The sequence below is a fragment of the Parambassis ranga genome, chromosome 22 (genome assembly GCF_900634625.1).
Source record: "Parambassis ranga chromosome 22, fParRan2.1, whole genome shotgun sequence".
Taxonomy (NCBI): Eukaryota; Metazoa; Chordata; class Actinopteri; family Ambassidae; genus Parambassis; species Parambassis ranga.
In genome coordinates this window covers 1,648,412-1,669,728 of record NC_041042.1, presented here as the reverse complement: position 1 = coordinate 1,669,728, position 21,317 = coordinate 1,648,412, and the positions used below count along the sequence as shown (strand labels likewise).

The window sequence follows — 21,317 nt, the reverse complement described above, 5'->3', positions numbered from 1 at the left end:
TGAAACTTCATTTAAAAATATAGAATTTGGGTTAAAAAAAAACGCTTTCGCTGAAGCACGCATGCGCGTTTACGCTTACCTGCGTCATTACGCTCAGCGCGTTCTAAATTACGTGCACCGGATGAATTGTTAGAATTCACACCGCAGATTAATAACGTTTATCAACCTGTAATAGCTGCATGTTGGTAAGAAAACATTTCCCTTATATTAGTATTTTGAAGCGTTAGTACATTATTATGTTAAAATAACCGGCCTCTCTATGTAATAAGAGTTAAGAATCAGAACGAGTGTAGCGGTATAGCGTGGTATAAAAAACGTCCCACGGTCCGTGAAGGCGTCGCCGTGCAGCGTTGTGCGGGTGCGGGTCTGGAGGATGAAGAGCGGCGGGGATGCTGCTGCCTCCTCTCCGCCGATCACACACTCGGTTCCGCTGGCAGCCTGAAGAGCAGCAGCAGCAGCCATGGCCTCGGACAGTAAGTACGACCGTCTCCTCGCCCGCTGCCTGCGGTTCTGATGATGATGATGATGATGATGTGAAGCTGGGATGGAGGCTGCTCTCGGATTTATTGTGGCAGCGACATAACGTGTAGGCCAGTTATCCCTCCTCCATTAACACTGTTGATTTGTGATTGTAGCGACGTTATGAGCATTTAAACGCATCATGAAAGAACAAAGGTGATGGTTCCTGCGGGTTCGGTGGTGGAGTTCTGCTGCTGCCATCATCATCTCTGTGTACTGTCTGTGTAATATATTCCAGTTGCATTTGTAGGTACAGTGCAGGACATTTTCCCTGCACTGCTGCTGCAGCTCAGGCCAGCGTGGAGCCTGTGTTGTGTATTTTTATCATCTTAAAAACATTCTTCCTTCATGATGTTTTTCTTCCAGTTTACAGAGCACAGAATCCTCGGATGCATCATCTATGCAAATAACAAGCATGAATACATTCACCTTATAGATACACAAACCATCTGACACCCCCCCCCCCTGTCGTGGCCTCGCAGCTCAAAGAGTCAAAAGTAAACACCAGGAACAAGTCGGGCAGGATCCAAGATGGCATTTCCTTCACAGGAAGGCAGATCCGGCAGCGGGACGCGTGGAGCAGACAGACGGAGAGGGTTCTGGTTGTTTTGGTGTTTCAGACCATGTCCAGGTCTGTCCACAGGAGGAGCCAGAACAGCAGCTAGTGCTGCAGCGTTCTGTGTGTCCAGCTTTAGCAGGCGTACGTCTCTGACATGTTTACACTCTCAGCAGTGTGGATCCAGGTAGGACGTTACTTCAGCTGATGTTTACTTTGGGTTCCATCCAGCCCCTCACAGTGCAGAGTCATGTAGGAGCAGCACTCAGCTGCTGGCAGGTGGAGCGAGGAGGGGAGGAAAAGACATGAAGCTGCTGCAGCGCCTCAGAGTGTCCACGAGGTCCCGCAGGGCTCCTACAGAGCCACTTGAAGCTCAGTGTTGGCCTTGTGACCCCGACTGAGGAGCTCTGATGGGTTTATTCATTTATTTTGAGGCTGTAAATGTGTTTATATCTGACTCACGTCATATGAACAGTGGAGGAACTGCAGTTAGTGTCATCACAAATGAATCACATGAAAGGCAGCTTGAACCCTGGGTCATATTTCTGCATTAAGACCATGATCCACTGAGTGAAGAAGCACGGCAGCATCAGAGCTGTGTGTGTGAGATTCTGGGTGTTGTGGCCTAGTTACAGACTGCTTCGATGTCTAATTCATGGCTCTGTCTTGGAGGCTTTGAGTGCTGTGTGTGTGTGTGTGAGATTAGCAGCATCAGGAAATTGAAGCTGCCTTCAAATCCATGTTTGTTCCTGTTTCTGTGAGCAGCTGACGGGAAACGTCTGACTCAGCTCGACGTGCTGATCCCGGACAAAAGATGATTCATGTAAAAATGAATTAGTCACCGATATGTTTGTTTTCGACCCTTTAATCAATGTATTTATAATAACAGGGACACTAGTGATTTACAAGAAGTCATCAAATTTCCACTGGAGGCGCCTCATCCCTGAAACGACAAGAAAACATTGCATATGTTATGAAATAATAATATATTTTACTTACATGTAATGTGTCTAAAACTAAACCATCCGCTTGTATTCAGCGTCAGGTGTGATGTCAGGATCTTGGCTGTCGTCGGTGTGTGATCAGCCGCCTGCCTGGCTAACCAGTCCAACATGACAGATCAGCCTGAGCCTGGTGCAGCTGGCTCCGTGTTTAAAGTTCCTCAGAAAGTGGAGGAGGTGCACAGCTGGAACTCCACCTCAGGTTATGTTTGTCTAGTTTACGGTGCAGCCGGCTTCTTCCGTCTGACAGTTCCAGGCCTTCGTCGTCCCGCGGCGCGGTCACATTCCTCCGCCTGGTTGTTGTGTCTCGCTGGTGTTCAGGAAGCGACGTCCGGCTCGCCCAATGAGAGGCAGGAAGGCTGCGCTGAGTGACGGTTCAGGCCGAGGAGCCGGAGGACGGAGGGTTTGAGAGTTTGTTTCTGCCCCAGTGAGAGTTTAGAGGGTAAAAAAGTGAGGAAGAGGAGAGGAGGAAGGCATGGCCAGTGAAGGAGGAACCCCCAAACCAAATCTAAACGCTGCCGGCCGAGGTTGGAGAGGGAGGGTGTGTGCTGCTCATCAGTGTTACAGTCAGGCTGATGTTTTATTTTATTGGAGGCGTCAGACAGAACGCTGCTGTCACATGGTCAGTGTCTGTCTGTCTGCTCCTGGCTGTGTTATAAAGTTTATACAGAGCGGGTTAAGGAGGAGCCGTGAGGTCAGGGAGCCGTGAGGTCAGGGAGCCGTGGGGTCAGGGAGCCGTGGGGCCAGGGAGCCGTGGGGTCAGGGAGCCGTGGGGTCAGGGTTCAGTTCTGCTCCTTTCTCTCTGCTCTCCTGTGCAGGCGTTCAGTCGTTCTTCTGTGAGTTCCTCATCTTTGTTGTAGTTCAATGTGTGTTTTTCATCTTTGTTGCCATGTTTGCTTTGTCTCGGGACATTTTGTGTCTCCTAGGGATCGTTTTGGATTGTTGTCATTTTTTGCACATTGCACATTTTACACAGACACACACAGACCTGATTGTGTAGTTGGTTTCACAGCCGTGTGTGGTGTGTCTTTGTGTTGTTGAAGAAGAATTGATGACACACTCTTGTTGACAGCCTCTGTTGATTCTGGCAGTATCGAGTGACAAACGTGACATTAGCAGCTCCTAGATACAGAAACAACAGTAGGAAGACGTTAGCTTAGCATGCTAACAGAAGCCTCCCAGAACCGTGACCGTTCATGTATGAGTGTGTAGGAAACATGTAGGAGTGATGACAACAAGTTATAGAGGGCACCACAGAAGAACAGAGGCGGAGTGGGGTCCCCGGTCTCAGAGCTGAACACAGTCATGTAATAGTTGTAACAAGTATTGTATATCACACACACATGTGTATTGTTTTGTAGTCCTGTGTGTGTGTGTGTGTGTGTGTGAGTGTTTTTATTTCTCTCTCTTCATGCAGCTGCTTGTCTTTTTGCGTGATGTGTAAATTGTGTAACTCCAGCACAGTTGTAACAAACAGCCGTTGTAATGCAGCCTTTTCACCAGCAGGTGGCGCCTCTACATCAGTGGTGTTAGAAAGGCCTCATTGATCAGCATTTCTAAATGAACTGGTGACTGGTCTGACATTAAATACGACTACACACTTTCTGCTCAAAGAATTATTCATTTTGAATATTCTACAGCTCAATGATAACCTCCATGTTTACACAGAAAAGCCTTAAATGCCCCCCCCCCCACCAAAAACAAGACAAAAATAAACACTACTTCCCACAGATTTCAGGCATTTGTCTGTAATGTGACGGGTGCAGATAAGTGACCTGTCTTTTTGCATCAGAGGTTTTTTTGGTTCTTTAATTTCCACCATCTCTTAACCCTGAGATATTCTCATCCTCTCGGCCAATCAGGACAAACAGACAGACGGCGCCATGGTAACATCAGTCCTTCTTGCATGTGGGTGGAAAAAAGTACATTCATTATACCTTAACAGAGCCACTGGACTGTTTCCAGGGAAACTATGATTTTCAGGTGTGTGTGTGTGTGTGTGTGTGTGTCCTGATCTGGGTCCTGATAGCAATAACAGCAGCTGTTTGTGTGTCAGTGAACGTCACAGGAGCTCCCTGGATCTTTCAGTAGAGTGTAGGTGATGTGTGTACAGGATTATAATCTGAGATTCAGAGACTGAAAAAACAGGTAGTTTAATTCATATTGTTGTAATGGTTTTCATTGACAGAATGGATACCGGCCCCCAAGAGGCCAGAATGAGTCAACTGCAGGAATGTGGTGTCCTTGGTCCATTAACATTTGGAAGGCCTTAACCAATCAGAGTAAAGAGCAAACCCAACAAGCAGCAGAGGACATCTGAAAGCTAGTAGTTAGCGGTTAGCATGTCCGCTGTAGATTTGTTTTGTTTAGTGGGACTCTGTGCCAGCAGCCAGCCTTGGGTGTCCCACAGACTGCAGTTCCTTGACTGTCCACTTGAGGCTGTCTCCAGAAGTGAGTCAGTCCCCACAGACCTCCATGGTTAAAGTTTGACGCTAATGAGCAACACTCTAGGAGCTGCTGCATTGTCTCCTGCGATGCAGGATTGCTGGATTAGCATGGCTGGCTAATCTCACCCATGTCAGAGTTTAGGCTAATGCTAACAGCTGTGTCTGGCTCTGAGCTGTGAGTCCACATGTGCAGAACCGACCTCATGGCTCAGTAAATGTCTGTTTTTTTCTTCATAAGTGCTTTTGAGCAAGGCACTAAGCCAGGTGTTAGCTTGACAAATGCTCACTTGCTTAAAAAAAAGGTTGTGATCAATCTGAGAAGCACCAAAAGCTGCAGTTCCTCCAGTGGCCACTAGGTGGACTTCTTCCATGCTTCCAGACTCTCCGTGTTCATACATGCAGATGTGTTTTTCTCTCCAGCTCCAGTGCTGCAGAAGATGAATCCTCATTAAACTGAGCTGGTGCAGACGTAGTATACATGTATGACACTAATTACCCACATTGATCGGTGACCTCACAGCGACCCGGGGCCGTCAGCAGGCGCTTCTTTTATTGCACGCTGAACCCGCGTTCTTCCTCCTCGTATCTCTTGTTAATTAGCGCTCACAGACGTGGGCGTTCGCCGCCGTGCGACTTCTTTTCCCCTCCTCCGTCTTCATCTAAGCCTCACATCAAAGTGCTCCTCTCCTCTGGAGAGAAGTCAGCGGCCGCATAGTAATCAGAGGACTCAGTATTCACACACACACACAGCCCCTCAGAACGTGTGTCTGTCACAGATTAGTGGATGTTGTATCGATCGCTCCGTCCCTGATCTGACCGCCTCTTAATTGACTCCTGGGTCACGTCGCCTCGCCTGATCCTGGTTTGTACAGATATTCATACATGAGCCGGACGACTTCCTGCTGCTGTGATCACCTTCCACAGATTATCTAATATGGGAGGAGTGTGTGTGTGGTGTGTCTGTGTGTGTCTGTGTGCATGTGTGTGTGTGTGCCTGTGTGTGTGCCTGCGTGTGTGTGTTTGGTGTGTGTGTGTGTGTGTGTGTGTGTCTGTGTGCATGTGTGCGTGTGTGTGTGTGTCTGTGTGTGTGTGTGTGCATGTGTGTGTGTGTTGTGTGTGTCTGTTGTGTGTCGGTGTGTTGTGTGTCGGTGTGGTGTTGTGTCGTGTGTGTGTTGTGTTGTGTGTGTGTGTGTGTGTGTGTCTGTGTGGTGTGTGTGTCTGTGTGTGTGTGTGTGTGTGTGTGTGTGTGTCTGTGTGCATGTGTGTGTGTGTGCCTGTGTGTGTGTTTGGTGTCTGTGTGTGTGTGTTTGGTGTGTCTGTGTGTGTGTGTGCCTGTGTGTTTGGTGTGTGTGTTTGGTGTGTGTGTGTGTGTTTGGTGTGTGTGTGTGTTTGGTGTGTGTCTGTGTGTGTCTGTGTGTTTGGTGTGTGTGTGTGCCTGTGTGTGTGTTTAGTGTGTGTGTGTGGTGTTTGGTGTCTGTCTGTGTGTGTGTGTGTTGGTGTTTGTGTGTGTGTGGTGTGTGTTTGGTGTCTGTCTGTGTGTGTGTGTGTGTGTTTGGTGTGTGTCTGTGTGTCTGTGTGTTTGGTGTGTGTGTGTGTGTGTGTTTAGTGTGTGTGTGTGTGTGTTTGGTGTCTGTCTGTGTGTGTGTGTGTTTGGTGTGTGTGTGTGTGTGTGTGTGTTTGGTGTCTGTCTGTGTGTGTGTGTGTGTGTGTTTGTGTGTGTGTGTGTGTGTTTGGTGTCTGTCTGTGCCTGTGTGTGTGTTTGGTGTCTGTGTGTGTGTTTGGTGTGTGTGGGTGTGTGTGTGTTTTTGGTGTCTGTGTGTGTGTGTGTCTGTGTGTGTGTGTGTGTGTGTTTGGTGGTGTGTTTGGTGTTGTGTGTGTTTGGTGTGTCTGTGTCTGTGTGTGTGTGGTGTGTGTGTGTGTGTGTCTGTGTGCAGCAGGTGTGAGGACAGACTAACCCGGGGTTTCTTCCTGTCCATCTGGGTGCAGACAGTAGGAGGCTCTGATTCTCCAACACTGAGCTCAGTGTCTGAGCAGCTGAGAGGGGAAACTCCTTTTTACAGCCGCACCCGAACACACCGCCGTGCTGTGTTCACCTCAATGTGCGTTCTACATTCATTTATTAGTCATCTTTCTATTGGCACAATACTGATGCTCTAATCAATACGTTTTGTTGTTGCAGGTTCGTCTTCTAAAGCTGCTCCTGCTAGTTATTTAGCAACATTAGCATGTGTGTGGCTAACCTGAATGTTGTTCTTTCAGCTCCTGTTATCTTTCTTTTCTGCACAACCAGGAAGTCATGACTGACTGACACATGACCAGCATTCATGTTTGTCCAACACAGGGTTAAACAGGGTAAAATAAGCAGAGGCTGTGACTGGGTGTGTTGATCAGGAACATCTGTGAGTCCAGCTTCTCCTGAATGACAGAGACAAAAGGTTGAATCAGATAAATCGTAGTATTTCATCCTCACGGACTCATACGCTGTCGAGTGCTTCTCTGTGGGATGTGTACTCAGCTCTCATTGATTTTTGCCCGCTGAAGCGTTGCCGAGGAAACCGGAGACGGCCGTGTTGCCCCCCCCCCCCCTTCCACTCGTTATGCATTTCTATTCGAGCCTAAGTCGCCTCATTGAGAGCAGAGCAGTGCTCTCTTCATGTCTCCACCTCAGTTCATCTCTCTTCTCTGACGTTCATCACCCACTTTTCTTTCCCATCCGCTCTGAATTCTTCCAACTTCTTCCTTCTTAATGAAAAATGTCTGCCAGTTTTTAAAGAGGGCCTGGTCCAGGCACCCCACTGTGACAGCAGAACAGGGGCGTGATCTTAGGCCCCGTTCAAAGTGGAGAGAGTCAGTCCAGCTAGAGTAGGATTGAATCCAGATCGCCTTTAATCTGAATATGTTCAGATCTGTTTCAAATCACAGTGTGTCCGTGCTCAACCCAGCTTAACCCGGCTTGTTTGTTGTCCTCCAAACCGCTAGGTGGCGCCTCGTAATATACAGAGTCCGTTCAGGCCGCGGTAGGACCACATGTGTGTGTGTCGTGTGTGTTTTTTTTTGTCCCGTGTCGTTCGTTCTTTTTGTTATTTTGGTTCAAAAAGCAGTTTATTCCTTTGCAGCCCTGTGGAAAATAAACTCGGGGCAAAGCTGTCGTAGTTCGATTGTTGTTTACATACGGCTTTTGTACGCGACCCGGACACTGTCCCCGTGAACCAGAAGTATTACGGCGTTAGCTGGATTTGCTAGCTGCATTTGTGTTGTGATGTAAGTCAATCCGGCTAGCTCCACCTCCGAGAGGTGGATCGAGATCTATCCGGATATATCCAGATACGCATTGTCAGACTCAGAAAAAAACTCTGGATATATCTGGATCTGGCCTGAATCCCGCTGTAGTCGGATTTGATTTCTTAGTTTCACTTTTGAGGTGTAGGAGACTAAAGGTTTCTTCACTGATGTGTTCTAGCAGCTTTTCCCACAGAGACACGTGTCAAAACACGTGTGAAGGTCCTGCAGGCTGCTCTGGAAGTTGTTACATATGTTATGCTGATCGTCCAATCAGCTGCTGAGTTCTGTTTACAGTTTCCTACAACATCCCAGATGTAGCTTAGATGTAGCTTAGCAACCCCAGTCCGGTAACCTGCCACAGTGCCATGTGCATCAAGCTAATCTCCTCCATGTCTGAGGCTAATGCTAACAACTGTATCTTGCTGTTCATGAAGGGTTAACATTGACTCCATGGCTCAGTAATGACCTGTTTTCTCCTCCGTCAGTGCCCTTGAGCAAGGCACTGAGCAGCTGTTTTTACTGTGCTGTTGAGCACCGGGTGACTCGGATACTAAAGTCTCACTCGTTCTGTCTGTATGTATCACATGTACCATGCGTACTGTGTGTGTGTCTGTGTGTGTGTGTGTGTGTCAGGCTGTCTGTTTGTGTGGTCTGATCAGTGTGTCATTGTGTGTCCCCTCTCCCTCTCCCTCCTCCTGCCAGTCACCCCGGAGGCCATCGGCTTCCTGTCTGCGGTGGGCGTCTTCATCGTTGCGTTGGCCGTCCTCTTCCTCTTCATCAACAAGAAGCTCTGCTTCTCACGCGTCGGCGGGCTGCCCTGCCTCGAACAACATGGCCGCCGCAAGAAGGGACGGGCAGGGATCCGCCAGGGGCTTGGTGAGTGATGACACCCCGCTCAGTTACTGTTCTGGAGCTTTTTAACTTCCCATGGTCCTTGAATGCATCACGGGTTAGTTATTAAACATCATCAAGGATACAGTAGTGGAGGTTTTGTGTCTTGTTACACACCTGAACCCTGTCAGAGAGAGAGAGAGCGCGCACGCCTCCTCCCATTAAACTCTTCAGTGACAGAGAAGGTGGCGAGTTTGTATTTGTGCTGTGATTTCTGTGGGCGAGTGTGTACGTACGAGAGAAAGAGCTGACTCAGAGCTCGCAACAAAAATCTTAACATGGCGAAACCTTGAAGAACAGAGTCCTGCACAGAGGATAATAAGCAGAGAGACACAGTTTGTAGACTTTCCTTCCTCCCTCTTGTCAAACAGAGAAACACCCACAGAGCAAAGGTCACAGAGCAGGTCACAGACACACACGTGTGTGTGATGCTAGCTTCACTTTGGTCATATTTTTGTAGCTTTTATTGGCTGAACCAGATGAAGACAGGAGGACAGAATCAATGAGGCTGATGATGAAGACTGAAGGGGTTCTCCTTGGCAGAGTTATGAATGATCTTTAATGTTCAGCACTGATGCTAACAGTGCTGCTAACAGTGATGCTAATGTAAACAATGCCCTGTGGGTGGCTTTATCCAGACTGTGAGCAGAGGCTGAGCTGGTTTGTTGGCTCTCCACCTGTAGCAGGTGGAGCTTCTGGTATTTCCTGAACAAACATCCTGTTCAGAGTCTCTGCGCCACGTTCACAGCTCAAACCCCTCTGGAGCTCCACAGGACGAGGTAGGGCAGCTGGACACAGCGCAGAGCTTTTCAACATCATACACAGGTTGCTGCATATTTCAAATTTCCTTACGGTTCTTTGGCTTCATAAGTTTCGGTGGGCGGGTCTAAGACGGAAGCAAATGATTCTGTTGACTGTGGGTTAATGTTTATGCCTAAATAAATACATATGAATGTAAATATGACTATATGAACATATTTACACATGAAAGTATTGTTCAAATGCATATAAGAAATACATTATTATTATTATTATAGTTATTGTAATTGGATCATTGTGTCCTCTCCGGGAAGTCCTCAGCAGGTGGAACCGTCAGTCAACCTGTGCTGTTTGATCAATATAATCATTGAGCCACATTACTCCACTGTGGCAGTGGAGCGGTCACTCGCCTCCCTTCCTTTCTTCTGATTACCATGGGACCGCTCAGGTGCATACTGTGACCTGCAGTAGTTAGAGAGGGGGAGGCTGATCACTCCGCCGCCGCCGCCGCGCCGCTCACTCTGCTGTTGCTATCCAGTTATGAAGGAAGTGAAGTGACCCTCCAACACGCTATTACCTTCATCAGGAGAGCGTGTGTGTTCACCACTGTGGATGGTTTTTACTCCCACACAGCACTGAATGGCTGCTGCGTCTGTGAAGGCGGCGGGGATTCAATAGTTCTTTTTGTTCACAAGTCAAGTGCAGCAAAATGAAGAAACAACCACAGAGTGTGGACTCAGTGTTCTCTTCAATATGTCATTAACTTCTAATGATTCGACTCATCAAAGGAGCAGGAAAAGACGCCCTGACTCATGGTTGTCGTCTAAAACAAGAAATTAAACATTATTTGAAACTATTTGAGTCAAGCTGTAGAGAGGAAGTGCAGTTCTTTGAGTGGCCACTTGAGGGAGACCAAAAGCTCATACTTTTCTCATACAGGTTCCTCCATCTTGAGGAGGAAGTGAGCGGCCACTTCCAACTGGTGGAAGCTGGAGTGGTAGAAACTTTGGTCAAAGATAGCAGTGTGTCATCTGCATAGAGGTGTTAGCCTCAGCTCTGTAACGCTCACGCGCTGTTCTTCTTCTCTTCGCTGTCTGGATTCCTCTCCTCTCCTGAACTCTCCCAGTTTTTCCCGTTTATCTCTCCCTCTGTTTCCCTGTGTTCACCTCCCTCCAGTGGACAGCTACGGCGGCGGCGACGAGGACGATGACGACATCAGCAGCTCCTCTGACAGCGAGGATGAGGTCCTGAAACAGTTTGAGATCTCTGTGTCACGCTCGCAGAGTTTCCGCAGCACGGCGGCGGCGGCTACTGGCTCCGAGCAGCAGTCCCAGCAGGTCCAGCAGGCCCAGCTGTCGTTGGGTCGACGCCACAAGTTCACCCGACTGTCAGACCACGAAGAGGGCAGCACTGAGCCGTCAGACTGTGAAGGTACTGATCACAGCATGTCTGCGAGGATCTTTGAGCTGGCACGTAGCATGTCTACAGACAGACTACTTCCTCAGAGGATGCTGATTGGTCCAAACCACTGACAGCTAGACCACAGGTGCAGACAATTAGAGAAATAAACCTGAAGCTGGTGTGCTGCCTGAGCTAATTTAAGCTAGTTTCCCTTTCCTTATTTCCAGTGTAACTTTCCTGCTCCACACAGCAAGCAGCTTTGTTTGATCACAGCAGCAGCTGTGTGGTGGGCGGCGACATCGTTCGGTCAGGGTCACTCTGCCTCAGCTCACATCATGTGTCCTCCATCTTTAACTGACATGTGAGCGGCACAGTGACATGAGCGAGGTACGCACAATAACAACAGGCTGGTGACTCACCTCGGCCTTTGCCATGGTGACCCCTCTGTGCAGCCATCAATATAACAGTCAGAGCTTCCTTAATGAGAGAGAATTGGAGATAATTGCTATTGATGGTCTGAGGTACGGCTTGTTCGCACAGCGTTCCCTGCATCAGGAAGAAAAAAATAGAAGGTCCGACAGATGACAAAAAATCACCATGGTAACACACACAAACACACAGCATTCAGGAAGCTGCTTTTACATCTCTGTGACTGAATTAGACCCGGAGGAGATGTTCAAACCAGCCAGGGTGAGGGGGCAGGAGTCTCAAATGCTAGCAGCTGATTGACCTGGAGGGCCTGTTACCTGCTAACTATGCTATGCTAACTACTGTCTGCTACAATCTGTTGACATCCTCTGATCTTCTTCCACTCACCGATTTGAACTTTCTATCTGCAGAAATGGAGGCTCAGGGCCGTCACGGCTTCCTGGACCCACTGTCCGCCGCACTGGAGGAGAGCGAGCAGGCGTCCGCTCCTTCCCTGGAGAAAGCTGTCAGAGTGGAGGCGCCGGCAGCCAGCAGGGACAGCCCCACCCCGGGCATGCGTCGACAGGCCGCGGATGGCAGCGAGGACACGGAGAACGTGACGGATAACGACAAGAACGAAGCCACTGACAGCTCGTCCGCCTGGAGCCCAGAGGTACTGCAGCCTGGTGTAACAACTCTGATTCTTTAATGGGGGGGGGGGGGGGGGGGGGGGACTGACTATGACCTTACCGTTACCCATCATGCCTGGCAGGGGTATCGTAGTCCCTCAGCTGTGAGGGGATTATCAGCCTGCTGTGTTAATCCGCTCAGGCTCCATGTAGAAGAAACAAACACAGACTCTCAGAGGCCTCCAGGTTCTCTGCAGTTCCTGCTCTCCCCACGCTTTGGCTGACAAACAGAATCTCATGAATAATTATGGTGTGTGTGTGTGTGTGTGTGTGTAAACAGTGTGTGTGTGTATATGTTTGTATGTGAGATGTATTTCGGTGCATGTACGTAGGAGATCAGCGATGTGGAGTCTTAACAACCCCTCAGTCACCAAATCACACTTTGGAATGGAGAGCAATCTGTGCTGTAGACACCTCCCACACACACACACACACACACACACACACACACTTAAAACACACATGAGTTTGTGGTGAGTGGTGTAGCAGCGTTGTGTTTATACATTAACAGCTACAGCAGGTACCGCTGCTGCAGCCTGAGCAACATGCCCCAAAACAGCTGCTACAGGAGTGGATCTCTGCAGCGCCCCCTTGTGTGGGGGGTTGTATGTTTTTTTTTTTTAAATTAACCCTTAGCCATATCGACGGCGACACTCTGCCCCGCTCTGTCCACACTCCACACGGTCGATGTGTTGTGGCCGGGGCTGGCTGGGTTAGAACCAGGAGACCTTTCAAAAGACAATCAGCTGAGAGATACATTCTTCTTTAATTCCTCATACATCATGTTTTTTTCTCCTTTTCTTTGGCAGCAGGAGCAGCCGCCGCTCCTCAATGAGCTCTCCTCTCAGCCCGTCAGCTCCACCCCTCGAACCCCCATCTCCAAATGTGGAGACCTGCTCCTCTCCCTGGAGTACCAGCCCGACTTGGAGAAGGTCCTGGTCTCTGTGATTGCAGCCCGGGACATCCCCGATAAAGCCCGCAGCGGCATGGACTCCTGGCAGGTGCACATGGTCCTCCTGCCCTCCAAGAAACAGCGGCACAAGACGTCGGTGCAGAAAGGCTCGCTGCCGCACTTCAACGAAACCTTCCGCTTCTCCCGCCTGGAGCCGTCCGACCTGCAGATGTCGGCCGTCCGGTTCCGGCTGTATGCGCTGGGAGGCAGGATGTCCCGCGAGCGCATGATGGGGGAGAAGTTGCTGCATTTGGGAGAGCTCAACCCGGAGGGGGGTGCGATGGAGACGACGCTGCTTCTGGAGCCGCGCAGTAACCTCAAGGTGAGTCCAAAACACAGACGCTTTCTCACGTGCTGCTTGTGTCTGTTCTGGCCTGAGGTCACATGTCCACGTCCCTCCTCAGAGCTTGGGCTCCCAGCTGAGTCTGTCTGCCGTGTCCCAGAGCGACAGCGCCTCGTCCACTCAGTCTCTGACCCACGGCGGCGTCCCCGAGCTCCTGGTCGGTCTCTCCTATAACGCAACAACCGGACGGATGTCTGTGGAGCTCATCAAGGGCAGCCACTTCAGGAACCTGGCCATCAACAGACCCCCAGGTCTGCAGGGAGCCTCCCACTGAGCCCTGATTCTAACGTTTGTATCATGACTCCTCCTCACTTCTCCTCCTCTCTCCCTCCTCCTGTCCAGACACCTACGGCCGGCTGTCTCTGCTGAACTCGGTGGGTCAGGAGATGTCCCGCTGTAAGACATCAGTGCGTCGTGGTCAGCCCAACCCCGTCTACAAGGAGACGTTTGTCTTCCAGGTGGCGCTGTTCCAACTGTCAGACGTCACGCTGCTGATCTCCATCTACAACCGCCGCAGCATGAAGCGCAAAGAGATGGTGGGCTGGATCGCTCTGGGCCAGAACAGCAGCGGCGAGGAGGAGCAGCTCCACTGGCAGGACATGAAGGAGAGCCGGGGACAGCAGGTGTGCCGCTGGCACGTCCTGCTGGAGGCGTAACGTCGCTGCCTGTGGGACGGGGTGGAGGTTTGCAGACTGGAGGATGATGCATGAAGTTGGACAGCATAGCCACACAAACCTGGAACTATTCGTCTGTCGTCCTTCAAAGAGGAGCTGAGAGTTTGTCTTCGCCGCTTTGGTTTCTTTTTTTTTGTGGAAAGTAAATTAGCGCTGAGCGTGTGGTGCAGTGAGAGGAACCTGGAACAGAAATCTGTTCAGGGCTGGTCTGGATGTAAACGGTCAGCTAAAACCAGATCGAAGCCGAGCTACAAGCTAGCAGATTTAGCATCCAGATGAGTCCTGGAAGGCGGAAGTCAGCCTGATTTCAGACATTAGCTGAAAACTAATCAGATTTATTAAGATAGTCACATACAGAGGGGTTAAATATGATATCTGCTGACTGCTGGAGGACCATGTGACTTTAAAATGCTGTAAAAGGACTGAAGAGCGGGAGTGGGAGATATTTTATGTGTAAAGTGGCGTCTCATTCATATTCAGCTCTCATTCATATTCTCCTGATGCTCGTGCTGCTCCACAGGAAGCTCAGCAGCTGGAGCCTCTTCAGCCGGCAGAGACGAGCCTCATCAGCGCTGAATGATGCGGCTCGGCCTCCTCCACGTGGCAAAGCTCATCAATGGCTGAGCAGGGAAGAGGCTTTAAATATGCCTCTGCAGCTGTTAATAACAGGCCATGAATTAGCCTGGAAGTGTGTGTTTCTCTCGCCCTCTGGGTGGTAATTGGTAGTTACAGCTGTGGAGCGCTGCCGTGTGATGACGGTGACGCTGCTGCTAAGGCTCATCCTCTTTCCGTCGGAGCGTCTTTGAGTCACAAGGCAGCAGTTCAGCCCGGAGGGCGGATTATATGTGTTTGTGTCGACAGCCTGTGTAGCTCCAAACCCTCAGGGGTTCACACACACACACACACACACACACACACACACACACACACACAGAGGTGTGGCTGCTGGTTTGTTTTTCCTCGGGCAGGTAACAGCAGCTTTTTGGTGACTTCAGGAGGTTGTTGCATCGTCTTCCACCGCCTTCATCTTCATCACATCCACCCTTTGTAAGAGGCGAGCTGGCAGATGTATAAATGATTCAGAGCAGCAGAACATGAACTGTTGAAGGACACGTGAATGGATTCACTCTGTATCTGCTGGATGCAGACGCTGCTGTGAGCGCTGTGCAGAACCTTAAAGCTGCAGGTTTATTTCAGGTATACATGAAGCGCGGTGGGACGACAGGAGCTGCAGCCGGCTCACACTCCTCCAGAGGATTCGCCTGTTATTTAGCTGTCGATATTATTTTGTATAAAGACCAAAATAATGTAGTTTGGAGTCAAAGACCACAACCAGAGTCTTGTTAGCTCTCTGCTGTTAGCGTCTGACACTAACGTTCTGCTTTAAAATGAGCTCAGAACGCTGTCGCAGCTTCTGTTTGTTTGGCAGGTTCATGTGTGAAATGGTTTATTTTGGATAACCTGGGCCGTGCTCTCCTGACAGGAACTTCGATCTTTGAGTGTCTGACTTTTATTAGCTGCAGCAGGCACGCTAATTAACATTATTATCCAGGAAACCTGACGTCTGTCTTGCACATGAATTCATGCTAACTCTGCAAAGCTACAGCTAACACGTCTCTGGTTAGATGTCTTTATATCGGCTGTAGAAGACACAAACACGAGCTTGTTAGCTGTTGTATTATAGCACAAAACCACCAAGACACACTCTAAGAACTGGTCAGGCAGCACAAGCCTCCGAGCATGATGGGTAACGAGTAACTCTGTGGGCTAAAGTTAGCCTGGAGCAGAGGTGAAAGCAGCGTCCTGCCAGGAAACTGGCAGCTCATCAATATTTACTGTAGTTTGTGTAGAAGTGGGTATATTTTATGCATGTGGAGTTGTTGTACTGAAGCATATCTATTTATATTTTATAAAACGCTGTTCTTAAACACGCCCCGGGATTGTATGGACACTCGTGCATGCTCAGTTTCAGACTCCAGGTTGTATTACAGATGTGAGACAATCATGACTGCTGCAGATGTAATACTGATGAAGTGCCTGTAACCCCCCCCCACACACACACACACACACACACACACACACACACACACACACACACACACACACACACACACACACACACACACACACACACACACACACACTTGCATGAAGCCTTCCTCGTGGTGCGTTTCTTGTGGACTGCATGTGTGGAAGGTTTTAGTGGTGGAGGCCAGGACCAGGGCTGGTCAAAGACCAGTAAGAGTCCTCCAGTGTCAGGAATAGACACCAGGAGGGGCTGTAGATGGGGGGGAAGAGCCTGTTACCACGGTAACGAGAATATTTTATAATTGAAGTCGTTTTTGTGCCTAAACGTAAGAAATTAGTGATTAAAAGTGAAACAAAGTGTTAAAATAAAACATGGACGTGCGTCTAACAGAGTGTCCATATGTGACGCTGCCAGTGATGCTAGGCTAATGCTAGGCTAATAGCTAGGCTAACGGCCTCCTGCTCCACCTTCCACACAGAGCGGGGTCTGTTGTGTTTTGTACAGACTCCTCCACCGTGTGCACAGACCGTGGAAGCACAGAGTGGGGGTGTCTCAGGTGAAGCCGTCCTCTGTGCACCGGACCTGCGGCCCTGGTTTTGGCCGTGCATGTTGAGCCCCCGCAGCACCCAGAAAGCACTTTTTGTACCAAGTTTTGTGGTTGCCAATAAAAAAAGGCAGGAGATCCCTGCTGTGGAAGCGTCTGCCCTCCGTCTGTTTGCCTGGCTCCGCCTGTCCTCTGAGCTCCCTTCAGATGTCTTCATTCTTTGTAGAGTCCAGAACACACACACACACACACACACACTCAGCCTGCTGCTCTGTCAGATTTCCTGTTTTAAATCTTTGCCCTAAACACTCGGAGGAAATCCTGCTGAGGGGGATTAGAGATTAGGGAAAGTATCGGAGTGTTTTGAGGGAGTTTAGTCTAATCTTTGGCAACAGATGCCTCAGATTCACCCTGGAACATGGACTGTCGTTTGTTTACACCATGTTTACACCAGCTTGTTTACTTTGGAGATGACAGTCTATGTTTATTCACTTAATGTGGATAAATATAATCTAACGTTTATTTCCCCCTTATTTGATTATTATTATTAAAATGAACTCTCTCCTTTTATTAAGGGTTACCTTCTAATTTATTGTGGATATTTTTGTTTCTATTACTGTTCTTAGATAAAATACACAAAACCACCACAAAAGCTGTTAATAATAATAATAATAATAATAATAATAATAACGAAACACAAGTACACACAGAACTGACCGAATGAATGTTAACATAAACAAACATCATCAAAGGGACAGAGAGGGACCACAGTGAGACACAGACACACACAATGTTCATAAACACAAAGAAAAACGACAACAACACACTCCAGCAGCCTCACAGTTTGACCAGCTGGACCTAAGGTGTGTGGACAGAGGACACAGGGACTTGTCAGTCTCTGTGTCCTCTGCCCCTGTGTCTGTGTCCCCTGTCCCTGTGTCCTCTGTCCCTGTGTCCTCTGCCCCTGTGTCTCTGCCCCTGTGTCCCCTGCCCCTGTGTCTCCGCCCCTGTGTCCCCTGCCCCTGTGTCTCTGTCCCTGTGTCCTCTGCCCCTGTGTCCTCTGCCCCTGTGTCTCTGTCCCTGTGTCCTCTTCCCCTGTGTCCTCTGCCCCTGTGTCTCTGCCCCTGTGTCCCCTGCCCATGTGTCTCTGTCCCTGTGTCCTCTGTCCCTGTGTCTCTGTCCCTGTGTCTCTGCCCCTGTGTCTCCGCCCCTGTGTCCCCTGCCCCTGTGTCTCTGTTCCTGTGTCCTCTGCCCCTGTGTCTCTGCCCCTGTGTCTCTGTCCCTGTGTCCTCTGCCCCTGTGTCCTCTGCCCCTGTGTCTCTCTCCCTGTGTCTCTGTCCCTGTGTCTCTGCCCCTGTGTCTCTGTTCCTGTGTCCTCTGCCCCTGTGTCTCTGTCCCTGTGTCCTCTGCCCCTGTGTCTCTGTCCCTGTGTCCTCTGCCCCTGTGTCTCTCTCCCTGTGTCTCTGTCCCTGTGTCTCTGCCCCTGTGTCTCTGTCCCTGTGTCCTCTGCCCCTGTGTCTCTGCCTCTGTGTCTCTGTCCCTGTGTCCTCTGCCCCTGTGTCTCTGCCTCTGTGTCTCTGTCCCTGTGTCCTCTGCCCCTGTGTCTCTGCCTCTGTGTCTCTGTCCCTGTGTCCTCTGCCCCTGTGTCTCTGCCTCTGTGTCTCTGTCCCTGTGTCTCTCTCCCTGTGTCTCTGTCCCTGTGTCCTCTGAGAAGTCTCTAAAGCTGTGGAGGAGCACAGACCACGCAGCGCCGCCTGAACGCTGCTGGGAAGATGCTGCCACGTCACGCCGCGCTCACTCTGTCTCCTAGCAACAGGAAACATCTGCCTCCGCGAGGACCAATGGGGGCGCGCGCGGAGCGGTGTGTGTTGTCCTCCTGTTGCCGTGCGCGGGATATTTTAGGAGTCTGGAGAGCAGCGAGCGTCTCAGCCCGTCCGCGGATCCGCCCTGCAGGAGAACCGAGCCGCGCTCCGACTTCAGGCCGAGCTGCAGCCACGCGACGTCGGCGTGAGGACGGTGGATGTGACGCCGAGGACAGAAGCTGTCAGCGCCGCAGGTCCGGTCAAGGTAAGGCGCGTTTCTAACGGGTTCACTGGTGGAGGTGGGGAGCTCCGTCAGCCGCCAGCAGGGAGCGGGGAGAGCTGGAGACAGGGGGGTGGTCCAGCTGCCTCCACCCGCACAGCAGCAGCTGACACCTCTACACCTGTGACTGTTGGTGGATGTTAGAGGGTCCAACGAGACCCTGACAGAGCCAGCTCCTCCAGAGGATTCAAAAGTCATGAAGATATGTGCAGTGATCAGTACACACACACACACACACACACACACACACACACACACACACACACTCTTCCCACGCAGCCTCCCTCTCTCTCATGCCTCCATCAGTGCGTCTCTGGCTGCAGCACTTTGTTAAAAATCTGAGTCACCGCAGCAGTGTCCCACTCTGTTTATGATTGATTCATGGCACACAGACAGACACACACACACACACACACACAGACAGACAGACACACAGGGTTTGTGTGTTTGTCTGTGTTACACTTTCTCTATATCTGTTGCATTATTAGTGGATGTTTTTATTAATTACTTTTACATTTGGACTTTTTTCTTGCCTGTAAATTGTGATGTTCTGTTCTTCTCCTCACTCCTCTCTTCCTCTTCCTCCTCTCCTCCTCCTCCTCACTCCTCTCTCCTCTCTTCCTCTTCCTCCTCTCCTCCTCCTCCTCACTCCTCACTCCTCACTCCTCACTCCTCCTCCTCTCTTCCTCCTCCTCCTCACTCCTCCTCCTCCTCCTCTCTTCCTCCTCCTCACTCCTCTCTTCCTCTTCCTCCTCCTCCTCCTCCTCACTCCTCTCTCCTCTCTTCCTCTTCCTCCTCTCCTCCTCCTCCTCACTCCTCACTCCTCACTCCTCCTCCTCTCTTCCTCTTCCTCCTCCTCCTCCTCCTCCTCCTCCTCCTCCTCCTCCTCCTCTCTTCCTCCTCCTCCTCACTCCTTCTCCTCTCTTCCTCTTCCTCCTCCTCCTCCTCCTCCTCTCTTCCTCCTCCTCCTCACTCCTTCTCCTCTCTTCCTCCTCTCTTCCTCCTCCTCCTCTCTCCTCTCTTCCTCCTCCTCCTCCTCCTCCTCCTCCTCCTCTCTTCCTCCTCCTCCTCACTCCTCCTCTCTTCCTCCTCCTCCTCACTCCTCTCTTCCTCTTCCTCCTCCTCCTCCTCCTCCTCCTCCTCCTCCTCTCTTCCTCTTCCTCCTCCTCCTCACTCCTCTCTCCTCTCTTCCTCCTCCTCCTCCTCCTCCTCTCTTCCTCTTCCTCCTCCTCCTCCTCCTCCTCCTCCTCTCTTCCTCCTCCTCCTCACTCCTCTCTCCTCTCTTCCTCCTCCTCCTCCTCCTCCTCTCTTCCTCTTCCTCCTCCTCCTCCTCACTCCTCCTCCTTCTTCTCTTATCCTCTTCCTCCTCCTCCTCACTCCTCTCCCCTGCAGCAGTCTGAGGACGATGTGGACACTCTGACCTGAAGTCCAGTCAGAGAGCAGAGATCCAGCTGTGGACCGCCAGCAGCAGGTAGCACGTCTTAATCACATCTCTCAGTCTGTTCTGCACATTAAGCTGAACGTGTGGCCCTCTTAATGTTAGCTTAACAAGGCCCTCTAGTGGCCAAAGGAAGCACGACGCAGGTCAGACAGCAGCTGAGATTCAAGACATGATGTTATTGGTGTTCCAAAATCAAAACTGCACAAAGATAAAAAAGAAAAGCTTCACTAACAGCAGACACAGAGGGCTTAAAGCGTCCTCATAATCTGCTCAGTGCACTTTCTACGGCCTAAAACTGGCACTTTATTCAGTCTGCTCTGCTTAGAGGACCTGTGTGTTGATGCAGTGACATCTGGTGGTGAAGCTGCAGACTGCAGTCATGTAACGACAGCATTATAGAATCATGGCGCTCTGTAAGCGCTAAGCTAACAAACTGCTGTCAATAAGCTGCACACCGGCCCTTTAACAGAGCTTTATTCAGCACAAACATCTGTTTAATATTTCAAACTTTGTCTCTTTGCTGGCGGCAGTCACTTCCCTGCGAGAGAGACCAAACCATTCAACAACGTCGAAAGTTGCTTACTTCAAGAGGAAATATGCGGAGGAGGAGGATTTACACGCAGGCCTACATGGATATTTTCAAAAAGTACGTCCTGTTTCTGTTGTTTTTTAGTGTCCTTGTGAAAACAGTTGAAGCGTTGATTGACCTTCAGAGATGTCTTATTCGTCCTTCGTCATCCTTCAGTCCGTTCATGTCCATTTTGCCTTTCTGCAGCACTTGATACTGCAGGAGGACCGGAGCTGCATCCTGAGGCTGTCCCTGGAGAAGCTGAGGTTCCTGGAGGACCCCGAGGCCTACCTGCGGCGCTCCGTCCTCATCAACAACCTGCTAAGGAAGATCCACCATGAGGAGGAGGAGCTGGAGGCCGAGGAGGAGGAAGAAGATGAGGAGGATGGAGTAGAGGAGGAGGAAGAGGAGGAGGAGGAGGAGGTTGTTGTTGGGGAGAGGGGGCAGCAGAGGCTGATGTACCCGGACAGGAAGCGGGTGAAGGTCCTGGTGACGGACTGCTGCTCCCCGCCCTTCAGTCTGGAGGACCTGCAGCGGTACCGGCTGGTGCCCTGCTACCCGTCAGCCGGCTGCCTGTACGGCCTGGGTTCCTGCCCGGGCCTCACCCCAAACCACCAGGTCCTTGTCTACAACCTGGACGACAACGGCTGAGCCTCCACCCTCGCTTTAAGACGCCTCTTTTTGAAATCCAGCGGCCGTCCACAGGCCTGCTGCTGGTTTCCTCTGGCTCT

The 21,317-nt window shown here is 50.4% G+C and overlaps 1 protein-coding gene across 2 annotated transcripts; it reads left to right on the top strand.

Moving 5' to 3' along the window:
* The first annotated feature begins 206 nt into the window (after nucleotides 1-206).
* Nucleotides 207-16,647, top strand: LOC114428029 (synaptotagmin-16-like). Of its 2 annotated transcripts, none has more exons than XM_028396339.1 (7): nucleotides 207-473; nucleotides 8,508-8,681; nucleotides 10,632-10,886; nucleotides 11,696-11,937; nucleotides 12,766-13,227; nucleotides 13,310-13,499; nucleotides 13,591-16,647. In XM_028396339.1, the coding sequence occupies exons 1-7, from the start codon at nucleotides 461-463 to the stop codon at nucleotides 13,902-13,904; spliced, it is 1,650 nt and encodes a 549-aa protein (XP_028252140.1). In that variant the 5' UTR covers nucleotides 207-460; the 3' UTR covers nucleotides 13,905-16,647. The 2 variants fall into 2 exon arrangements, with proteins under 2 accessions (XP_028252140.1, XP_028252139.1); XM_028396338.1 differs by having other exon boundaries at nucleotides 213-473; nucleotides 12,763-13,227.
* Nucleotides 16,648-21,317: the final 4,670 nt, after the last annotated feature.